General features: G+C 53.1%; 1 protein-coding gene across 5 annotated transcripts; it reads left to right on the top strand.

Annotated features, from left to right (window-relative positions):
- The first annotated feature begins 1,356 nt into the window (after nt 1–1,356).
- Nucleotides 1,357–19,656, top strand: RLBP1 (retinaldehyde binding protein 1). Of its 5 annotated transcripts, XM_032949671.2 has the most exons (9): nt 1,357–1,467; nt 1,605–1,709; nt 7,675–7,736; nt 8,481–8,609; nt 10,184–10,388; nt 12,908–13,086; nt 14,461–14,619; nt 16,178–16,288; nt 17,512–19,656. In XM_032949671.2, the coding sequence occupies exons 3-9, from the start codon at nt 7,725–7,727 to the stop codon at nt 17,668–17,670; spliced, it is 954 nt and encodes a 317-aa protein (XP_032805562.2). In that variant the 5' UTR covers nt 1,357–1,467; nt 1,605–1,709; nt 7,675–7,724; the 3' UTR covers nt 17,671–19,656. The 5 variants fall into 5 exon arrangements, with proteins under 5 accessions (XP_032805562.2, XP_032805552.2, XP_032805581.2 ...); XM_032949661.2 differs by lacking the exon at nt 1,605–1,709; XM_032949690.2 differs by lacking the exons at nt 1,357–1,467; nt 1,605–1,709 and adding an exon at nt 6,027–6,045.
- The last annotated feature ends 341 nt before the right edge of the window (nt 19,657–19,997 follow it).

The following is a 19,997-nucleotide window of genomic DNA, read 5'->3' as shown; positions in this document are numbered from 1 at the left end:
GTGGCTTATCACGTGGAATTGTATACTTTAAAGGGACGTTTCTAAATTAAATGTATCCTCTTTGGTTTTTTCGGTAGTCACATAGAAATACGACGTAATAAAATAACATAATGCTATGCTAATGTATAGTATTAGTATAGTATTATGTTATTTTCTTACGTCTAATTTCTACGTGACTTCACCGAAAAAACCAAAGAGTATCTCCTGCAGTCACGAAAGCACCAAAATCTAGTTTAATTGTATCCTTTAAACGGACGTTTGTAAATTAAATGTATACTGTAAACGTACGTTTCTAAATTAAATTTAAACGTCAGCATCTTCAGGATTGCACGAGCAATCTGCAGTGCGCGCTGTACCGCACGAGCCATTCTAAAGCTTCCTGTTGTTTGGAATTCGGTGAACCGTGCGTACGAACGCCTGGCCACTTTCGCCGTTGAACTTTCGAAGGTAAAGTAAGTCGTTGCTCGCGCCTGATGATTGCTAACCACCTCCCACGTGACGTAGAGAGCGCTCTAAAGTAGAATCTCCCCAACGGTCTGCTCAGGCCAATACGGGGGATCTTCGTATGTTGAGCCTAAACTCGCACCGTACGTAGCCGACCGTGCTCATCGGGAGGTTGCGGGAAATGTGGTGCGCAAGATACCTACGTCGCGCGGAAATATACGTGGCGATCCGCGTATTTTATATAAAACGAAACCGTTTATTTTAATTTTATTTTACCAGGTAGCGCTTTGTTCAGAAGCGACCTGGCCACACATGATAGCTCAACGAAGTGGCTTAAAATGTGGACATTTACAACAGTGGAGGGAAAAACCCGGAGGACGAGGAGAAAAATCCACGCGACCACGGGGAGGGAGACACGCAAACTCCAAATACACAGGCGGGTAGGCTCGGGATTGAACCCACGACGAGGCAGGCAATTTCAAATGAAGGCATTAACATCATCATCGGCCTCATCCCCCACCTCCCCGCAAGCCATTAACCATCTCACACAAGTTCCTACCAAGTTGGCACCTTGCGCAATTATCCGATTACAAATCCCAACAACACCTGTGGCCATTTACAGAGAGGCCCGGAGGACCGCGCTGCGCCAAATCCTCCCCGCGAGGAGGAGGAGGTGTGAGGAGGTGGCAGTGCCGTCAGGAGCCCAGCCGTGCCGTGCTTGACGTCACGCGGGCAAATCCCCCTCCTCGCGCCGTGTGATGGGATAATCCCCGCAGTGACTGGATGCTGCAGAGCCCCCCACCCCCAACACCTCCCCCCACCACCTTCTACCAAACCAAAAACAAAGCATCCCTCCTCCTCCTCCTCCGCATCCCCCACAACGCACCCCCACAACGCACCCCCACGCCCCGAACTCGTCACAATCACGAGGGCAGGTCCTACAAAGTCGGAGGTCTCCGGAACGAATCTTCCCCCGTCGCGTCACTCTTCCAGCCCAGACGTCCCGTCCGCCTAAAGAGTCCGGTGAGTGTTTCAGTTTTCAGTTGATTTATTTTGGTATAGCTCTGTGAGCCATTCGGCTCTTGAATCGGGTGCAACCACAACAAACAAAAAGACTAAAACACGAACAAGAAAAAACATCTTTGTGACTGTGCAAACAGATAACCTCCTGGGCCCAGCCACGTGGTCGCCTCGCAAACAGAGAAACTGAGCAAGAGAGCAAGAGAGAGAGAGAGGTGGAGAGAGGAAATCATTTGTCATTTTGGGTGAGAGCGATCACGACAGGTTACTCGTCGTTTTGAACGTCATCAGTGTCATCTTGTGTCGATGATCATTGCATACGTCATCAGTGTCATCTTGTGTCGATGATAATTGCATACGTCATCAGTGTCATCTTGTGTCGATGATAATTGCATACGTCATCAGTGTCATCTTGTATCGATGATCATTGCATACGTCATTAGTGTAATCTTGTGTCGATAATTGCATACGTCATCAGTATCATCTTGTGTCGTTAATTGCATACGTCATCAGTGTCATCTTGTGTCGATGATTATTGCATAAGTCATCAGTGTCATCTTGTGTCGATGATAATTGCATACGTCATCAGTGTCATCTTGTGTTGATTATCATTGCATACGTCATCAGTGTCATCTTGTGTCGATGATCATTGCATACGTCATCAGTGTCATCTTGTGTCGATGATCATTGCATACGTCATCAGTGTCATCTTATGTCGATGATCATTGCATACGTCATCAATGTCATCTTGTGTCGATGATCATTGCATACATGCCGGTCATTATCACCGTCGTGATCATCAATTACTTGCACACCACGTCAGAGCATCACGATCATTGCCTTTAACGTGTGGGTCGTCGTGTCGTGCATACCTGCACATTGGTATCATCGTGATTGTCATCATCATGATTGTCATCATCATGATTGTTGTCATCATCATGATTGTCGTCATCATCATGATTGTCATCATCACGATTGTCATCATCATCACGATTGTCATCATCATGATTGTTGTCGTCATCATCATGATTGTCATCCCCATCATCATGATTGTCATCATCATCATCACTTCATTTCAACATTCCATCATGAACTTAATCATTGTCGTCATCATCATCATCCTACTCGCATACATGCCTGTCATGCTGATGACCAAAATCATCATCATCATCACAATCATTTGTATACATATGATGATGTATATATGTATGTTGAACTTCTTTCGCACTGTGCAAAGAAAACCGTGCTAATCGGATGTGCGGGGGAAGGACAACAAACTGAACACAAAAAGCAGTCTTAAAGAAACGAGTTTGCAATGTGGATTTTAAAATGACGACCATGATGTACGTTTAACTGTCACAGTCGTCGTCATCATCATCATCATCATCCTAATCGCACACTCAACTATCAAGACCACCATCTGCATCACCGTCATCGCCACCTGGTTCCATACTTCGTGCTCTACCCACGTGCAGGGCTCCACCACCGGGTCGGCAAGCCCCGCGGTTCCGGAATCCGCGGGGCTTGAGCCTCTTTAAAGGGACTGCTTCGTGACAGTTATTCTCCCGCGTCGCGGATCTTGAAACATTGAGTTGTTTGTGACCGAATTCGGATGTTTTTGTTTTGTTTTATCTTCACGTTATTGTTGGTTGACAACCTCCTGGGCTATGCGATGAATACCAATGGGCCTTCTGTGAACGCGTGCCAATGAACGAGGGGTCAATCGAAGTACGTATCACGATGGTGCCCCTAACTCGATCCTCTGTGAAAGCATAATTAACGTTAGACAGGAGGGTAACATTGACTTAACGCGTTATTGAAATGCTAAAGAGCGTGCATGCGTATGACAATAAACTAAATTGTGAGGTTTTGCCGGTAGAATGAATAATCGCGTTTTTTTGTTGTTGTTAAATGTCTTGAGACGCGGTGGCATTAATCAGCTTTCATCATCATCAGGTATGGAACAAAAATCTGTACTATTTTGCCGTGCTGTGAATCCAAAACGGTAATACCCTGATTTACGTCTCCCCCGTTTAACGTCGTTTCGCAGACACGCCGTCACTTTATTGTCAATGCCACTCTGCCTGACCTTGCGTCGCCTCGAACCCGCAATTGCGTCGCTGACAGCATAGGTCTCTCCGTTTCTCGATTCCGTCGCCTCTCGGACTTCGCCTCCACCACCTCCACCACCTACTACCACGACTACCACTACTACCACTACTACCACGACTACCACTACTATCACTACTACCACGACTATCACTACTACCACGACTACCACTACTACCACGACTACCACGACTACTACGACTACCACTACTACCACGACTATCACTACAACCACGACTACCACGACTATCACTACTACCACGACTACCACGACTACAACTACTACCACGACTACCACGACTATCACTACTACCACGACTACCACGACTACCACTACTACCACGACTACTACGACTACCACTACTACCACTACAACCACGACTACCACGACTATCACTACTACCACGACTACCACGACTACCACTACTACCACTACAACCACTACTACCACGACTATCACTACTACCACGACTACCACTACTACCACGACTACCACTACAACCACTACTACCACGACTATCACTACCACGATTACCACTACCACTACTACCACGACTACCACTACAACCACTACCACGATCACTACTACCACGACTATCACTACAACCACTACTACCACGACTACCACTACAACCACTACTACCACGACTACCACTACTACCACGACTATCACGACTACCACGACTACCACTACTACCACGACTACCACGACTATCACGACTACCACGACTACCACTACAACCACTACTACCACGACTACCACGACTATCACTACTACCACTACAACCACTACTACCACGACTACCACGACTATCACTACTACCACTACTACCACGACTACCACGACTATCACGACTACCACGACTACCACGACTATCACGACTACCACGACTACCACTACAACCACTACTACCACGACTATCACTACTACCACTACAACCACTACTACCACGACTATCACTACTACCACGACTACCACTACTACCACGACTATCACTACAACCACGACTACCACTACTACCACGACTACCACGACTACCACGACTATCACTACTACCACGACTACCACGACTACCACTACTACCACTACAACCACTACTACCACGACTACCACGACTACCACTACTACCACGACTACAACTACTACCACGACTACCACTACTACCACGACTATCACTACAACCACGACTATCACTACTACCACTACTACCACCACTACCACTACTACCACGATTACCACTACCACTACTACCACGACTACCACTACCACTACTACCACGACTATCACTACTACCACTACTACCACCACTACCACTACTACCACGATTACCACTACCACTACTACCACGACTATCACTACAACCACTACTACCACGACTACCACTACTACCACAACTATCACTACAACCACTACTACCACGACTATCACTACTACCACGACTATCACTACTACCACGATTACCACTACCACTACTACCACGACTATCACTACTACCACGACTATCACTACTATCACTACTACCACGACTATCACTACTACCACGACTATCACTACAACCACTACCACCACGACTATCACTACAACCACTACTACCACGACTACCACTACAACCACTACTACCACGACTACCACTACTACCACGACTACCACGACTACCACTACTACCACGATTACCACTACCACTACTACCACGACTATCACTACTACCACGACTACCACTACTACCACGACTATCACTACTATCACTACTACCACGACTACCACTACTACCACGACTATCACTACTACCACGACTATCACTACTACCACGACTACCACTACTACCACGACTATCACTACAACCACTACCACGATCACTACTACCACGACTATCACTACTACCACGACTACCACTACTACCACGACTATCACTACAACCACTACTACCACGACTACCACTGGCCCTTTACATCGCTTTTGATTGACGTCGTTTCGATATTCGTCGTCGCACTTTTCAGGAACGCATCCCCGACGTGAACCGGGGTATTGTTATTACTGCGGCCGCCGCTTGGCAGCTGAAATCGCCAAAAAGACAACTGAGAAATTAGCACCAACAAAGAAGAAATTGGGTTAATCCAACTTACAGGGCCATCGGTTTGTGAGCTCCTGGGGGTATAATTTATGGATGGCGCCATGACACATAATTATTACAACTCGGCCATACGTCATTTGCCAGAGTTAAAACAAAACTAGACTTGAATAAAGTCTTCGCTCGGCTGAAACTTCGACGTCGACAGACTCCCGAACCCTACAATCAGACGTTTACAGGCTTGCGGATGTGTAGATGGAGTAGGGTACAGGCGCAGCCCCTGAAATGTCATGCTCACTCCACTGCTGGGGGAAGGGCCTTAGCTCGAGGCAAGATCGAGATATATAGAGAGAGAGCGGTAACCAGACGCACAGAGGAGAGATGGAGGGAGAGCGAGGGTGAGGTAACGATACACACAAACACGCAGTAGGGGAGACGGAGTGTGATGGAGAGAGAGAGAGAGAGCTAGGGAGATGGAGAGAGGGGTAACTTACACACGCAGAGGAGAGATGGGGAGGGAGAGGGACGGGAGAGTTAACTACACACGCGCAAGAGAGGGGAGACGGAGGGAGATGGGGAGGGAGAGGGACGGGAAAGTTAACTACACACACGCAAGAGAGGGGAGACGGAGGGAGATGGGGAGGGAGAGGGACGGGAGAGTTAACTACACACACGCAAGAGAGGGGACACGGAGGGAGATGGGGAGGGAGAGATGACGGGAGAGTTAACTACACACGCGCAAGAGAGGGGAGACGGAGGGAGATGGGGAGGGAGAGGGACGGGAGAGTTAACTACACACGCGCAAGAGAGGGGACACGGAGGGAGATGGGGAGGGAGAGGGACGGGAGAGTTAACTACACACGCGCAAGACAGGGGAGACGGAGGGAGATGGGGAGGGAGAGGGACGGGAGAGTTAACTACACACACGCAAGAGAGGGGAGACGGAGGGAGATGGGGAGGGAGAGGGACGGGAGAGTTAACTACACACACGCAAGAGAGGGGAGACGGAGGGAGATGGGGAGGGAGAGGGACGGGAGAGTTAACTACACACACGCAAGAGAGGGGAGACAGAGGGAGATGGTGAGGGAGAGGGACGGGAGAGTTAACTACACACGCGCAAGAGAGGGGACACGGAGGGAGATGGGGAGGGACGGGCGAGCTAAGCGCAGAGGCGATCAGCAGCCCCCCTTCAGAGTGGCGCGCCGTGCCATGTCCCCGGGGTAACCCCAACAACAGCGACTGCGCCGTGCCGCTCAGCTCCGCCCTGCGCGGTTTGTTCCGAATTCCCGCTCCGTCTCCTGGGAACGCGAGCGCGCGCTCTCTCGCTCTCTGCTCGCGCGCAGCTGGGGCGAGGGGTGTCAGCGAGCACCTATTAAGGGTCGCGGCATCCGCTCGAGAGGGTGAGTGGGGAGGGCGGGCGTGACCAGCAGCCCCTGCCCGGCCGCCTTTGTCTCACCAGTGCTGACGTTTATTGGCGCGCCGCGCCAGGTGCTCGTTTCGAGGCTGAGTCGACGACGCAGGGAAGATATTGGGACCGACCTGACGTGTTTCGCTACCGATGGTTATAGCCGCGACCGGGAATCGGACTCGAGGCACAGAGACAAAGAGATCGGACAAGGGGGGGGGGGCAGACAGAGATGAGACTCGGATAGATATAGACAGAGACATAAGACGCACAGACACTTGAGGCAGGAGGGCATCGAGATGCGGAGGACTAAGAAAGCGACTCAGAGATGGTGACAGGGCCTATGAGGCCCAGTAAGAGACATCAGAAGCCACTGGACCTATGCACTTTTTAATCCCGATTGAAAACTCGCTTCTTTGAAACTGCTGTTTGTGTTTCGTCTGTTGTCCTTCCACGGCACCTTCCGATTAGCGCGGTTGGCTACGTACGGTGCGAAAGAAGCCCAACATGCATACAGATGTAGACGCAGGAGACAAGGAGGTAGAGAGAGACACACACAGGGCGAAGAGAGGCGGTCTTGTTGCGCATGCGATTAAGTCGTCCCCCCTTGCTCCGTGTTTGTCGCAGGCGACCGACTCCTCGCTGCAGCTCGCGGCCTCCCGTCGCGCCAGACGACCATGTCCGAGGTGGTGAGTCCCCAGCGTGCGCTCCTGGGGAGGGAGGAGGGCGCGTGGCGTCGCGTTATTCATCTCGACGCGAAACGCGTGGGAGGGAGGCTGGGAGCGCCCGGCCGCCGCGGAGTCTAATTGAAATGTCTCGCGCGCACGTACGGCTGAGTGAGTGTGGGTGTTGTGTTGTGTGGTGTGACTCTGTGTGCCTAGGCGCGCGCGTGCGTGCGCGTGCGTGTCTGTAGGTATTGGGAGCGGTGGTGTAGCGGTTAGCGCGCTGCGCTACGAACCCGGCAACCCGAGTTCGATTCGCGCTCACGGCCACCACCAACACCTGTGGCGATTCTCTGAACCGTTCCTGGGGAAACAAAGTCGGCCGGGGGTGGTGTTCCCCCCCTCCTCCCCTCCACCGTGTGCCGTTCCGGCCTGTATAGGTGCTCGCTATCAGCACTTCCCCCACCAGTCTATACGGGGGGGGGGGATATTTGTCTTTGTGTGTGTGTCTCTGCGTCCCTCTGTCTGTCTTGTTGACGGCTCGCGCGAGGGTACGCACACGGACCTTGTGTATTGGATTCTGTTTATTGGAGACTCTCGCTGTGTGAAAACCGAAACCGCCGGAGCATTTGCTGCTAGGGTAATAAAGGATTCAAAGGTCTGTGTGTCCCTCTGTGTGCGCACGTGTGATGTCTTAGGCTAACTTGTGCGCGCACGCGCACGCGCGCGTACGGACTTGATGCGTGCGTGCGCGCGCGCGCGTCTGCACAGATGGGTTCGTTCCGAGTCATCTCGGAGGAAGAGCAGACCCTCCGCTCCAAGATGGACCGCCTCACCCCGTGCGACCACGGGCCCGTTTTCGGGCCCTGCAGCAAAATCCCTGCGCACACCCTGCAGAAGGTGACGCATCAATGCGCCGATCGCGTTCAGGAGTGTAATTCGTCGGGTTAAAACTCAAAAACTCGTGTTATTTTTATATTTTATTTTACCAGGTAAAGCACCACTGAGCGATGTTGCTCTTTATCAGCGGCGACCTGGCCCACCACAAATGATCAGCTCGACAAAGTGGCTTATCGCGTGTAGATGTATAGCGGCCAAATGCTCTCAACGCGTGGATGTTGATTATTATTATAAATGTGGAGGACAAAACCCGGAGGAACAGGAGAAAAATGTCACACGACCACGGGGGAGAGAGACACGCAGACTCCAAATATACAGCAGCAGGCGTCAGGGTTGGGATCGAACTCACGACCTCGTGTACACCAGGCGAGGTAGTTAACATCTCCTAGCCACCGTGGCGCCCATGGTGGCGTGATTTTGCTTCGAGCTCGGGACACATTTCTTACAGAGGAGGGCCCTTGCCTGTAACCATCATGCAGTTCAACCTGGTATTGGTTCAAGTGAGCCCCTGGCTCTGCTGATGAGATACCGAATGCCGAAACCGGTGCAGAGTTTGCTTGTATTGAAGCAATGTTGATGATGAGATGCGCCCATCAGAATGCCTTGCGGCCGATGGGATGTGTGAAATATGCTTGCTGCTGATGTTGCCAATTTTGCTGATGCTGCTGATGCCACCGCTGTTGAAGACGCTGCTCGCGATGATGCTGATGGCGCTTCTTTTTTCCTCTTCTGCTGCTGATGATGATGGTGATGCTGCTTTTGCTGATGATGCTGCTGAAGATGGTGATGCTGCTGCTAATTGTGGTGGTGGTGATGATGATGATGTTGCTGCTGCTGCTGATGGTGATACTGCTGCTGATGATTCTGCTGCTGCTGATGATGATACTGCTGGTGATGATGGTGATGCTGCTGCTGATGGTGGTGATGATTCTGCTGCTGCTCCTACTGATGATGATACTACTGATAATGATGCTGATGATAGTGCTGGTGATGATGCTGATGATGCTGCTACTGTTGCTGATTATGATACTGCTGCTGCTGATGATGCTGATGGTGCTGCTAATTATGGTGATGATTCCGATGATGCTGATGATGGTGCTGATAATTATGGTGATGATGCTGATGATGCTGCTGCTGATCATGATACTGCTGGTGGTGGTGATGACGATGCTGCTGATGATACTGGTGATGATACTGATGATGCTGCTGCTGATGATGACGACACTGCTGTTGATGATGATGCTGATGATGCTGCTGATGATGAGGATACTGCTGGTGATGATGCTGCTGATGATGATACTGGTGATGATAATGCTGATGATGCTGCTGCTGATTAAGACGACACTGCTGTTGATGATGATGACGATACTCGACTGGTGATAATTATGATGATGCTGCTGATGATGATGCTGCTGATGATGATACTGGTGATAATGATGCTGCTACTGCTGTTGATGATTGATTATGATGCCGCTGCTGCTGATGATGACGATACGCGACTGGTGATAATGATGATGCTGCTGATGATACCGATGATGATGATGACGCTGGTGACGCCGGTACCGTCGGCGCAGGCTCGCGACGAGCTGAACGAGACGGACGAGCTCCGCGGCTCTGCCGTTCAGGAGCTGCGCGAGATGATCATGGAGAGGGCCGACACGGACGATGACTTCTGCATGACCGTGGCGGCAAAGATGCGTGCCAAGGACGACGCCTTCCTCCTGCGCTTCGTGCGCGCACGCAAATTCGACGTTCCGCGCGCGTACGACCTCGTCAAGGGTACGTGGAGGCACGTGCCCCCTTGCCCACGGTGTATTCCGCGCGGGGACAGGGGGTGGAGGAGGGAGGAAGGGAGTCCTCTGAGAAGCCTCGGCGCAGTGGGCGCTCCGTCATGAAGAAATGTGCTTAATCGAGACAAGACACAAGCATTGTCATCATTATCAGGCAGCCCGGCCAGCGAGAAGCCGGGGACAAAAGGGGGTTGGTGCTGGCCACAACACAACGATCCATCTTGCGCAGTGTCAGCCTTAATAGGCGCTCGCTAACAGAGAGAGATAGAGTAATACGGCGCTGTATGTGTGTGTGGGTAGGTAGGTGTTGGCAAAGCGGTGGTGTAGCGGTTAGCGCTGCGCTGCGCTACGAACCTGGCGAGCCGAGTCCGGTTCCCGCTCACGGCCAACACCAGTGACGATTATCTGAACCGGTTCCGGACCTTCCCTAGGTCGACTCAGCCTCAAATGAGTACCTGGTGCGGTGTGTAAACATCGCCGCTGGGGAGACAAAGGCGGCCGGGCGTAGTGCTGGCCACCCGTCCCCTCGTGTGCCGCGCAGGCCTTAATAGGTGCTCGCTAACAGCACTTGCCCCAGCAGTCTGTTTGAAGGCTATACGGGGGATCTTTGTCTTTGGTGGCATCTCCACACACCTCTTCGTACCACAATGAGCTGGGCTCGTAATGAGCAACTCTCTAATTACGGAATTGTTGGTGCGACGTGGGGAGGAGTGGGGGGGTGCAGCCGCCCCCCACCTCCCCCCCACCAACTTCCCTCCCCACCTCCCCCCCCACCTCCCCCCCCCCCACCTCCCCCGCCTACTCTGCCATCTCTGGGGCAGATGCGAGATCCGATTAGAGACGCACGTGGTCTCTTTAACGCACAAAGCCTGACACACGGACATTAGCGATATCAATACACACACACGCAGCACACACTCGCAGCACACACGCAGCACACACACACGCAGCACACACACAAACGCAGCACACACACACACGCAGCACACACACAAACGCAGCACACACACACACGCAGCACACACACACACGCAGCACACACACATGCAGCACACACACGCAGCACACACACACACGCAGCACACACACACACGCAGCACACACACATGCAGCACACACACACACGCAGCACACACGCAGCACACACACGCAGCACACACACACACGCAGCACACACACACACACATGCAGCACACACACACACAGCAGCACACACACACGCAGCACACACATGAACCTTATGGCGGGACCCCGTCCCGAAGAAACGGAAGTCAAGATGGTAATAAATGTATTTACTTTTTAACGACTCCGTCCCACCGCGCACATCAACTCCGTGACCCGCCTGGCGCGGACCGTTCTGTTGTCGTGTCGTCCACGCGCAGCGGCGAGGAAACAAAACTTTGATGAGCGCATCGTGCGGAGCTCGTCGAGAGGAATAGATCGCCGTATCGTTCGCCTTTAACAGACATAAAATTACGTCGCAACGAAGTTTATGCGAGAGCTGGGGGCTTATGTGACCCCTGGGTCCCGCCATAAGGTTCATATACCTAGTCTGGCCCTATCCACTGCTGGATGGAGGTCTACCGTGGTCATCTCCAACTGTCTGGCTTCATGCGTTAATCGCTCACGGCAGTGAAGGAATTTTCCCGTGCCCACCCCGACAGCAGAGAGGGGGACAAGGGATATATTTTTCCAGAGCTCAGCCCCGGACAGCTCCGTACGAAATAAGACCCTGATTAAAAAAAAAATGTACAATTTGTTTATTTGACCGAGTAAGGTTAGGCACACTGAGCTATATAGTTACTTTATAGAAGCAACCTGGTCACAATTGATAGCTCAACTGAAGTGGCTTATCATGTGGAAATGTACAGCAGCCAAATAATCTGAACGCACGTAGATTCTACATGTGGAAAGAAAAACCGGAGGACCCGTAGAAAAATCCACGTGACCACGGGGTGAGAGAGACACAAATATACAGCGGGCGTTAGGGTCGGGATCGAACCGACGACCTCCCGTATACCAGGCGAGGTAGTTAACATCTCCTAGCCACCGTGATGATGATGATGAGAGAGACACGCAAACTCCATACATACAGCAGGCGTCAGGGTCGGGATCGAACCCACGACCTCCCGTATACCAGGCGAGGTAGTTAACATCTAGCCACCGTGATGATGATGAGAGAGAGAGAGACGCAAACTCCAAATATACAGCAGCAGGCGTCAGGGTCGGGATCGAACCTACGCCCTCCTGTATATCAGGCGAGGTAGTTAACATCTCCTAGCCACCGTGATGATGAGAGAGAGACACGCAAACTCCAAACAAACAGCAGCAGGCGTCAGTGTCGGGATCGAACCGACGACCTCCTGCGTACCAGGCGAGGTAGTGAACATCTCCTTCCTTGCAATGCCCTCGCGACTGCCCTTGCGTAACTGCGCACGCGTGACCGACTGCCCTTCCACACGAGTGCCGCCCCCCGCCCCCCCCCCACCGATCTGCGTCTCGTGCCAGGCTACGTGCACTTCAGGGAGCAGTACCCGGAGCTGTTTGAGAACCTGTGCCCCGAGGCGTTGCGCAGCACCATCGAGGCCGGCTACCCGGGTGTGCTGCCCTCAAGGGACAAATACGGCCGCGTGGTACTCCTCTTCAACATCGAGCACTGGGACTATCAGGAGATCACCTTCGACGAGGTGAGGCGGTTGACGAGCTAGGGCGATCACCACACCGGAGGTGCTGTGATCGACGACGAGGTGGGCCATGGAGGTAGGCGACGAGGTGGGTGTTTGTGGAGGGAGGTGATCGAGGTGGGCGATCGTGGTCGGCGACGAGGTAGGTGATTATGGAGGTAGGTGATTATCGGCGTAATTTAGTGATGACATAGGGTGACGAGGTAGGCGACGAGGTGGGTGGTTGAGGTAGGTGACGAGGTAGGTGAGTGACGAGGTAGGTGACGAGGTAGGTGAGAGACGAGGTAGGTGAGTGACGAGGTAGGTGATGATGTATGTGACGAGGTAGGTGACAAGGTATGTGATTCGCCACTGCGGCTTGACCCGAGCCACCGGTGCATGATCTCAGCGGAAGCAGTCCGGTTAGCGGCTGTGCGGGGGAGTTTACTTGAAGCTGACTCTGTTGTTAACATCGCTAACCTTTAAGCGTGAATGCAATTTTACGAAATAATTGCTTCTATTTTACGCCTGTAATCGTGGAATGCGTTGATGTTGTCTGCCTGCTTCTTGGCTCAATGGGCTTCACCCTGGGTTTGATCTTCCACGAAGCTCATGGTCCACCCCAAACCGCATCCACTGCACAAACCATGGCAGTAGGTGCGGATACCTGTTGCACAAATGTGAAAATCAACAACTCTCCCGTGTGCGACTGCGGTCATCTAGATCAGAGACCGTACAACGTGCAACGACGCAATACCCCGATCCACAAATGCGCAGGCGACATCACAGAGACAATACCACTCCGCTACCCCTGACGCGGTTGTCTGGCTTGGCCCACCTGCATGTGAGACTGTAGCCGTTGTTCTGCCATCGACACCAGCAGCCGTACGACAAGCAGGAAGACTCGGGAAATAAACTTCTGAACTGATGTGTGACAAAGACAAAGATCCCCCGTATGACCATTGACAGACTGTTGGTCGGGGCAAGTGCTGTTAGCGAGCGCCTATCAAGGCCTGCACGGCGTACAAGGGGGTGGGTGGTCAGCACCACGCCTTTGTTTCCCTAGTAGTGGCGATGTTTACACGCCGCACCAGGTACTCATTTGAGGCTGAATCGACCTAGGGGAGGCTCAGGACCGGTTCAGATAATAGTCGCTGGCGTTGGCCGTGAGCAGGAATCGAACTCGGGTCGCCACGGGCTCGAAGCGCAGCGTAGCGCTGACCGCTATACCACCGCTCCCCATAAACGTCTGAACTGATCTATGGCAACACCACCACCACCACCACAACGTCCATCTCGCATCATTCCCTTCCTCTTTTATATTTTCTCTCTCTCTTCTTCTTCTTCGTGTTGAGTTTGTTGATGGTTGTTAGTTTTCATTCACGTCGCTCTCCGCAGATCCTGCGTGCGTACTGCATCATCTTGGAAGACCTCCTGGTCAACGAGGAGACCCAGATCAACGGCTTCTGCATCATCGAAAACTTTGCCGGCTTCAGCATGCAGCAGGCCTCCGGCATCAAACCCTGGGAGCTCAAGAAGATGGTGGACATGCTGCAGGTCTCTAGGCTGGCCGTGTTGTTGTTGTTGTTGTTTTGCATCCAATTGGGATGACGCAGTAGCGTAACTAGCGTGGGAGGCCACGGGTGCCTTGCTCCCACCTTCCACCCCACCCCCTTCCATCCCCCCTCTTCCACCCCCCCCCCGCTCCCTGGTGGCCAAAGCTACGAGTTGGAGGCTCCCCTAGACAACCACGATGCGAGGTATTTTTCAACAGTTTTAGTACTGGAAGTAATATAGTAAAGAAACGTCAATGTAACGTAACGAAAAGTATGTTGCTTTGAACGACGGTAACTCGAGTTAAAATGACAATTGGACGTAGAGCTCCGTTTCCGGGATATTTATTGAATTTGGATTCGTGCCGATTATATTGCGACGAGGTAAGCACAGCGCAGTAGTGGCTGTATATTTCGCGAAGTAGTGGCTGTACATTTCGCGAAGTAGTGGCTGTATATTTCGCGAAGTAGTGGCTGTATATTTCGCGAAGTAGTGGCTGTATATTTCGCGAAGTAGTGGCTGTATATTTCGCGAAGTAGTGGCTGTATATTTCGCGAAGTAGTGGCTGTATATTTCGCGAAGTAGTGGCTGTATATATCGCGAAGTAGTGGCTGTATATTTCGCGAAGTAGTGGCTGTATATATCGCGAAGTAGTGGCTGTATATTTCGCGAAGTAGTGGCTGTATATTTCGCGAAGACTGCGCGCGCCCCCTACAGCGTTAAACGTTGGAGTCCGTGAGCATAACGATGACGTGACCAGGGCAAGAGAAGCCGTGGATTTTACAATAGCCTGGGTTGCGGACCGTGCGAGGCAAATCAAATATCGTAGCCCCCCCCCCCCCTTTACCGATTTCTGCACCCGCTGAGCTGCTGATAATATCGTTACTACTCCACTCGGGTGACGGCAGAACTAGCGGTGTCAGAGCTGGGATGCTGGTTTGGCATTGGCGTCACCGGAATCTGTTGTGGTAGAGGTCAGACGTCGCATGGTGGCTGTAGAGACTGCATCATTGTCCCCAGGGCTCTCTTGCAAATGAGACTCTATCCTGGCCCCCCGAGTTCTCACCCTGGTCAAGCAAGATAAACGTGTAACGTGAACACCGATAGGGGGGCACTTAAATACCCGCGAAGCAATTCAACTCGCAAAACCCAACTGTGGCACAACAGAACCACCTCCACCCACCTCCACACATCATCACCAGCATCACCACCCACCAGCACACACCTCCATATATCATCACACACCGTCACCACCTCCACCCACCTCCACACATCATCACCAGCATCACCACCCACCTCCACCCACCAGCCCACACCTCCATATATCATCACACACCATCACCAACTCCACACACACCATCGCACTTTATCACCACCACCATCATCATCACCACCTCCACCTACATCCACACACCATCGCACGTCATCACACCCCACCGCACCCCATGACCACACCTGCACACACTACCACACACCATCACCACCTCCACACACCTCGATCGCACATCAACACCTCTCTCCTCCTCCTCCTCCTCCTCGCCCACGCCACCGTGCGGTATAGGACTCCTTCCCCGCGCGGTTCAAAGCCGTGCACTTCATTAACCAGCCGTGGTACTTCACCACCACCTACAACATCGTGAAGCCCTTCCTCAAGGCCAAGTTGCTGGACAGGGTAAGTGCTGAGGTCCAGGAGCGGCGTAACGAGCGTGAGGGCACCCTGGAGGTGCAGTGGCCCATGATGGCCAAAGCGACGAGTTGGGCCTCCCTACCCCCCCCGCCTTGACAACCACCATATGTTTTCGACAGCAGTGTAAAAAAACAACGCAATAATGTATTTAAAAGATCGGGTTTAATTTAAATTTTTGGATGAAAATGCTTTCATTTAGTCGTTGCTGTATTTTCTGCGGAGACGGAGCGCCCCCCCCCCCCACCTCCCCCACAGCGCTAAATGTTCGAGACCGTGAGCGTGACGACGATGTGTTTATGGCAAGAGATACAAAATAATCCGGGGTTTGACGAATTCAATATTGGGGCCCCACCGAACCGATTGTACCGGCACCCGCTGAGCTGACGACAACGTAGTTACGTCGCCACTGGCTCGGCCACCACGCGACTGCTCATCAGGCCGGGCACGCGTGTGTCCACGTTCCGCGTGTACGCACGTGCGCCGGCCTAAAATAGGTGCTCGCCAACTGCACTTGCCCCCAATCGTCTGTTGTACGTGTGCATGCTGAACTTCTTTCGCACCGTACGTAGCCAAATGCGCTGATCGGAGGCGCAGGGTGACTGCAAACTCTTAACACCCAATCCAGAACTGCGGAGGATCGTGGGAGGCGTTTGGCTGTCGAAGGCTATCCTGTATGGGGGATCTTGGCCTCTGTACGAGACGGCACTTGGCCCAACAGTCTGTTAAAGGCTACACGGGGGACCTTTGTTTTTACGTGTGAGACAGAGTGGGATGCTCGCTAAATTGCACCTGCCACAATAGTCTGTTAAAAGCTACGGGGGATCTTTATCCTTGCTCGTTAACAACACTTGCCCCTAACAGCCTGTTTAAAGTTATACGGGGGATCTTTGCGTGACATAATGGGGAGCGGTGGCGCTGTGACTAGCATACGTCGCTACGAACCTGCCGACCCGAGTTCGATTCCCGGCCAGGTCCGGCTTCAGTGGCGATTATCCGAACCGGGCCTTCCCTCGGTATACTCAGCCCTGAAACGAGTTACGCGGCGAGGTTTGCAAAAACATCATCCATCATTGGGGAGACAAAGGCGTCCGGGCGCGGGTGGTGTCGGCCACCATTCTTTGCTGTGCCGTCACCCACGACAGCCCTTGCCCCAACAGCCTGCGTAGGCTACACCGTGGGGGGATCCTTTGTCTTTGGGATTCCCGCAGGTGCACGTGCACGGCGAGGATCTGGTGCAGTACTACTCCGAGTTCGACGCCGACATCCTGCCCGAGGACTTCCGGGGCAACCAGCCCAAGTATGACGGCAAGGCCACGGCCGCCAAGCTCTTCGACAGCTCGCGGGACAGCGAGGACACTGCCCTCTGAGTGGGCGCGCTCGCTCGCCCCCCAAAAAACACCCGCACCCACGCCGTGCCCCCCAACAACCACCCGCACCCACGCCGTGCCCCCCAACAACCACCCGCACCCACGCCGTGCCCCCCAACAACCACCCGCACCCACGCCGTGCCCCCCAAAAACCACCCGCACCCACGCCGTACCCCCAAAAACACTCGCACCCATGCCATAACCCCCCAAAAAAACACTCACACCCATGCCGTACCCCCCCAAAAACACTCGTACCCACGCCGTGCCCCCCAAAAACCACCCGCACCCACGCCGTGCCCCCCAAAAACCACCCGCACCCACGCCGTACCCCCAAAAACACTCGCACCCATGCCATAACCCCCCAAAAAACCACTCACACCCATGCCGTACCCCCCCAAAAACACTCGCACCCACGCCGTACCCCCCAAAAACCACCCGCACCCACACCATAACCCCCCAACAACCACCCGCACCCACGCCGTACCCCCCAAAAACCACCCGCACCCACGCCGTACCCCCAAAAACACTCGCACCCATGCCATAACCCCCCAAAAAACCACTCACACCCATGCCGTACCCCCCCAAAAACACTCGCACCCACGCCGTACCCCCCAAAAACCACCCGCACCCACGCTGTGCCCCCCAACAACCACCCGCACCCACGCCGTACCCCCCAAAAACCACCCACACCCACGCCGTACCCCCCAAAAACACTCACACCCACGCCGTGCCCCCCAGAAACACTCGCACCCACGCCGTGCCCCCCAGAAACACTCGCACCCACGCCGTGCCCCCCAAAAACACTCGCACCCACACCATAACCCCCCAAAAAACCACTCACACCCACGCCGTGCCCCCCATAAACCACTCGCACCCACGCCGTGCCCCCCAGAAACACTCGCACCCATGCCGTGCCCCCCATAAACACTCGCACCCACGCCATAAACACTCGCACCCATTTCGATTTAAAGCTTTCGTGACTGCAAGGATTCATCTTCTTTGGTTCTTTCGGAAAAGTCACCACGTAGAATGAGAATAAAATAATAAAATAAAATAACAATAAAATTCTCGCGACGTTTCGGCCACGTCGTGAGAATTTTATTGGGTTGTTTTATTTTATTATTTTATTTTCATTCTACGTGACTTTACCGAAAGAACCAAAGAAGACTCACACCCATTTCAAATGATCCCCACCAATGAACAAATCCCGTAGCAGACAGCCCCTCTTCTCACCCCATCGTCCACCGCAAGCACTCAACCACAGTGCCTACCTCTGTTCCTGTAGAGAGAGTGAGAGGCGGAATATCGCAACGGACCGGCCAGTGTTGTCAATCGCGTCGTTCGCCGTGTTCTTAAGAGGCGCGCGTAGCCGTCGACCTTGCTGTGAAGTTTTAAATGCAAACGTGGCATTGTTCCCCGCAGTAGCATTCGGTTGTTGTTGGTTTGTTTGAGACGCGAAGGGACGTGGACAGGATTTTTACTGCACGCCCCCACCTCGGTGTCTCTTCGCCTTCTTTCCCCTTCTCTTTTCTCCACTACCCCCCCGATAACCGAGCCACGACGGGGCCGTGCCGGGCCGGCCCCAGCCCGCCGCGGCTTCAGGAGGCGGGGGCCCCCAGGTTTTGTTTGTCCACTCGAAGACGCGTTGTGGGGTCAGTGATGACAACGATACACGCCGCCTTCGGCTCGTGTGACGGCTGACCGTCAGGCTCGGTGAGGACGTCGTCACGACGGGCCGCGCTGGCCCTGCTTGACCCAGATGCAGAATTTCCACATTTGCCCTAGGGGCCAGAGTAGCATGGTTAGGTCGCGACACAGCACGGCGGAATCGCCAGTCGGAAAACCATCCGTGCCGCGGGGGCGCCTCCTGCTGGCTCGGCTCGGATGTGGCCAGTGGGAAAAAAAAGAGCTGTATCTCGTCAAATAGATGAATCAACGTGACTTGGAGCTGTCCCACCTGGTTTTGAATAAACTTTTGTTGATTGATTTTTGTGAGCCCTTCGATCAGGTCACTCCGACGTGTCCGAGAGAGGTCGACCGCCGGCGGAGAGACGGAGCGATAGAGGAAAAAGAATCGGCTCGGCACAGAAGGTGCCGAGCCGATCGCTTTACATCGTGGGACCAACCGCGAGAGATGGCGACGGGTTGGGAAGGCCTCCATCCAGCAGCGGATTGAGCATGGCTGGTGCTGATATTGATTACCTGGTGACTCAGGGGTTTTACCGAAAGACCCAAAGAAAATGAATTCCTGCAGTCACGAAAGCTTTAAGTCAAGATTTACGACTGAGAGGGCTCTGCTTGGGATACCATTGGCGAGTGGCATTTTA

This window comes from Petromyzon marinus, chromosome 1 (assembly GCF_048934315.1).
Source record: "Petromyzon marinus isolate PM22_M1 ecotype Great Lakes invasive population chromosome 1, UKy_Petmar_22M1.pri1.0, whole genome shotgun sequence".
In the NCBI taxonomy this organism is placed as follows: domain Eukaryota; kingdom Metazoa; phylum Chordata; class Hyperoartia; order Petromyzontiformes; family Petromyzontidae; genus Petromyzon; species Petromyzon marinus.
Note: the sequence above shows the minus strand (reverse complement) of the source record. Positions and strands in the feature narration are given on the sequence as shown.